The sequence below is a fragment of the Capsicum annuum genome, chromosome 2 (assembly GCF_002878395.1).
Source record: "Capsicum annuum cultivar UCD-10X-F1 chromosome 2, UCD10Xv1.1, whole genome shotgun sequence".
Taxonomy (NCBI): Eukaryota; Viridiplantae; Streptophyta; class Magnoliopsida; order Solanales; family Solanaceae; genus Capsicum; species Capsicum annuum.
In genome coordinates this window covers 97,215,253-97,219,646 of record NC_061112.1, presented here as the reverse complement: position 1 = coordinate 97,219,646, position 4,394 = coordinate 97,215,253, and the positions used below count along the sequence as shown (strand labels likewise).

At 32.4% G+C, this 4,394-nt stretch overlaps 1 protein-coding gene across 1 annotated transcript; it reads right to left on the bottom strand.

Moving 5' to 3' along the window:
- Positions 1-547: 547 nt before the first annotated feature.
- On the bottom strand, positions 548-2,683 carry LOC107858777. Its single transcript, XM_016703564.2, has 2 exons — positions 2,035-2,683; positions 548-984 (listed from the first exon to the last, which is right to left on the bottom strand). The coding sequence occupies exons 1-2, from the start codon at positions 2,104-2,106 to the stop codon at positions 658-660; spliced, it is 399 nt and encodes a 132-aa protein (XP_016559050.1). The 5' UTR covers positions 2,107-2,683; the 3' UTR covers positions 548-657.
- Positions 2,684-4,394: the final 1,711 nt, after the last annotated feature.

Below are 4,394 nucleotides of genomic sequence, written 5' to 3'. Positions count from 1 at the left end.
ATATAATATTATTTTTGAGAATATTACAAAGTATTCTACTTTAAAAAATATTTTATTTAATTCATAATTATTTCTAGGAAAATGGTAGAATATTCTACTTGACACAAAGAGAAACATATCCAAATTAGGTTGCACATTTGAATTTAAGAAGAAAATAAGTTTGTGTTTCTTAAAAAAAAATAAAATTACGTAATTGATATATATATATATATATATTTAATTATAAAAGATCAATTTGTTCTAAATAACACCTTTGAAAAAATGTTAAGAAAATATCAAGTTAAAACTATCTTATCAATTGTGAAAAAGTTAAAATTTACGAGAAAATAATTTCTATGGTTTGAAGGAAATTATTTTAACCCAGACAAACTATTAGTCACATGAATAAAACAAATGCCAATTTCAAAATAAAGTGCTTAGCAATTTTTTTTAAGATTAGATTTAGGAAGAAAAATCGAAAGAATCACGTAATTCATTTAGACGAGATAAATTAGGTGAGAAAATCACGAATCGACTAAAATACATGATAGAATAAAATGGTAACGACTTGGGAAATTTATCTAAATTAATTAGTTAGTGTGTTCACATAAGTACAAATAAACAAGTTAAAATGGAAACTAAAGAGAAAAAGAAGTTAAAGATTGGGCCCTTTCAAATCTAGCCAAATTTTGGGCCTATTCTTCTTGGACTTTTGGTCCATTTCTGCAATGTATACCCAGCTGTATACTGACTGTATATCAGTTTTCCTGCTGCTGCCCTTTTGTGTATATACAGCGAATATAATACCGTATACTGGTCAAATATATACAGATTTTGGCCTTCCAACCATATAATCAGTTTCCTTTTCCATTTCCCCTTATCCAAACCTGTATAATGGTGTATATCTTCTGTATACCAGCACAAAACAGTCCCTTTGGGACTAGGATCTGAGCTTTTGACTCGATGCAAATCAGGTTTAACCCAACGGAATGCGAGAGAGGGAGTCTGAGGGACTCAACGGAGGAGTTCATGCATATGAAAAAAAAATAAGGATTAGGATATATTTCTGTTGGAATAAACTCAAGTGGGAAAAAGTTTGCATATCAAACTAAAATAAGCTACTAATTTTCAGCAAACTAAGATGTCTTACTTATCTAGTATCTTATTCAATGGGAATCCTAACCAAAAACAATAACATAGGTTTGATGTCTTAGCACAAAACTGTAGCAAAATAAATAAATCAGTGGGTAGTATAAAACACTTCACTTTAGCAGGTCAATGAAAACATTGTGGGTCATTAATGGGTAAATAGAAACACAACTAGATTCTTGGCGTGTTAGAACGAGAGAAGGGATTAATTGCAAACATAAACAAATCTCAAGACATTTTTATCCGAATTATGGGGTCATTACTGATGGACGGAGCTTTAAGAAAACCACATAACGTTTGGATAGTCTACTCCGATAGAAACTACAGAGAAAGGGGGGCATGAAAATAGGGAAGAATCACACAAATCTGCACACTTCACTAAACATTTGTTAAACAGAATGGTGCAGCCAAAACGACGAAAAGCATGCTTAGCCAAAAAAGAACTCGAAGGAGCTCACACTCCAGATTTTCTAAGTCTTACAGAAGTGAAACAAAGGTTTCATCCCCTAGACCAGTTAAACAAGTCACAGTAAGTCAGAAATTCAAACACGCAAATCGAAAGATTAATTTTAGTAGAATCTAAATCAAGCATGAGAAGGGTAGGAACATTCATACGAGACAGAGACTTAATTTCCAAACTCAACACCTTACATCGCGATTGGTCGCAGCAACAACCAATTTCAAGGACAAATCAAATTATTTCAGGATATATCTGCCAGCCAATATCGAAATCCTTTGTTCCGAATTGAGCAAGCAAAACAGAGTTCTCAACAATTCAACTTGTTCCACAAAACCAACATTACCTAACCTATTTAAGGATGAAGCAGATATCAAACACAAAGACCTATGACTTTCAAAAGCTAAGAAGAAACAACGAGGAAATTTAAGGGTGAAAAATGTGTTTACCTTCTTCCGGGCAGCGAACCGGAAACCACGAGCCAAATTGGATATCCCACCACACCGGAGTTTAAACAACATTTTGTCGAAATTCAAAGTGTTTTCCAGAAATCAAACCTACAAATTCCCAAATTTCCCCCCAAAAATCCCCTCCTCCTCCTTCTCAATCTCCTCTATTTATAGGAGGAGATACTGATTTTTTATCTTCAAAAAATGGAGGAACACATCCCCTAAAACTCGGATTTGGACTCACCTTCCTGATTTGGATTGGATTTTGGAATTGGAAACACTCAATCTTAAGCAAAGGTCAACAAAGATGGCTCCTAGGCCTGCAAAATTGCAGAGATAAGGTGAAGAGAGATGATTTTCGTGATTTGAGGGTCATTGTTTTTTGAATTTTTGGTGTTCGCGCCGGGTCGGGTCAAGTTGTAGCCGTTGGTTGTTACTGTTTTGCGTTTTGACTGGTTAGAATTGGAGTTGTTCATCGTTGGGATTTTGCCGTTGTTGATGTTATTGGATGTTGGCTGAAGTTTTTGTTGTTGCTGGTATGTTGAATTGCGTTGTGCTGTTTTGACATCAGTTGTCTTGTTGTCGTTGAAGATAATGAAATGGGCCGGGTTGGTCAGAATTTTGGACCTGTTTGTTGTTGTTTTGTGTTGCTGCAGGGACTTGCGTCTCTTGTTGTGGCCCATTCTCTAAAAACAGAATAGGTTATTTTTTGGTCAATTCTTGGGTCATTTAAAATATAGTCAAATGGTAGGATCAAATTATCTATTGAATAACTAATATTTCACACCCTCAGTCAATAAATTTAAATTTCAATCAAATTGATAAATTAATGAGCTAATTGCATTGCAATTATGATCAAATCAATTTCAATTATGGTCAATTTAAATTGAGTCAAAAATTTGAAATGAATTACTTACTAATTCAATTCTGAGCTTCTTGATTCGATAAAAGCAAACGAATATTTTTTTTAAATAAATTATTTTAAATCAAGATTTTATCCATTTTAATTCATATTCTGAATAACTCTTGATTAAAATTTATTTTTTTTCGTAAAATTATATGATCTCGTATATGCAACTACAAAAACATATAATAGTTACTTACAATGACTAAAAAAAAAAGACTAAAATTACCTAGATAAATACTTTGGAAAGTTTTTATTTTGATAGAATAAATATTGTCATTTTATTAAGAATCGAAGAAACTTGAAATTGAACTTAGTCGTGGAGGGTAAAAATTAGGTGTCAACAACTGCCTCCTTCCTTTGAGTAGGGTGGATACAAGTAATTCTAGGCAAAGGGAGTTTGACATTCCTAATTTTTGTCCGACCACAAATTCATTTATGAAAGAGTTTGATTTTCGCACGAGTTTCATGGAGTTATGGCCTGACCTCGGTATCAGGTTTCCTACATATCTCAAGTTACATGAGAATTCAGGCCACTTGTAGTTGATAACACTTGATTTTAAGCATGATTTTCAAGGAATTCACAAGCTATTCCGATTTTTGAATTTTGATGAAATCAGAAAGCTAGGGAATAAGCGAATTTGGGTGAGGTTGGAATGTAGTCGAGTTATCTATATAGAGCCTAGCCTACATACAGTATATATACCACATAAATATACTTTTTACAGAGAAAATTTGTGCAAGCATATACAGTAATTCGTTATTCGTGAATTTGTTAACTTCACCTAAAATTTTGTGAAAATTTGTGCAAGTATATACAAAATTTATTAAACTCTGTACCCTTACTGTCCAAACATTCCTTAATTTTTTTGATTAAAAAGAGAGAGATGGCTGAGAAAAAAATAAGTCAAAGTGCCGTTATAGTGTTAACTCATATGAAAAAAGATAGAACAATTATGGGAGGACTTGTATTTCATATTTTTATATTAGTGATCACATTTGAAAAAATAAATGGATGGACAAAGTGACTTTTTTCAAAAAAATAAAATAAAATTAACCACATTAAAAGAAAAAGAAAAAAAATAGTGAAAAACAAGCAAAAAAAAAAAAAAAAAAAAAGAAGAAAGAGAAATACCACATTTAGAAGCCATTTTGCTGACTAGTATATGATAATATGAATTCACGGGCTATTTTTGTGGAAATACTTTGGCCGACAGGCCATTTCTCATCCTTTCCCCAACTAATTACTCTTTCTATTATGGTAGCTTTTTAGATGATTGCTTACTTCTCTTTTAATTCCTCCTTTTCGTTGTCTTGCTCTCCCCCCACCCCCACCCCCACTCCACCCTTTCTAATTTTTTTTAAATCATATTATTCTTTTTTTTAAACACCTTTTTTAAATGTAACTGATATAGGACAATTGTTTGCTTTCTTTTTATCTATATCAATTATCAGA

Coding starts and splice junctions, on each gene's coding strand:
- LOC107858777 (XM_016703564.2), bottom strand. CDS start 2,106: ATGTTGTTTAAACTCCGGTGTGGTGGGATATCCAATTTGGCTCGTGGT. Junction 985..2,034: donor GGTTCGCTGCCCGGAAGAAG/GTAAACACATTT, acceptor TGAGTCCCTCAG/ACTCCCTCTCTCGCATTCCG.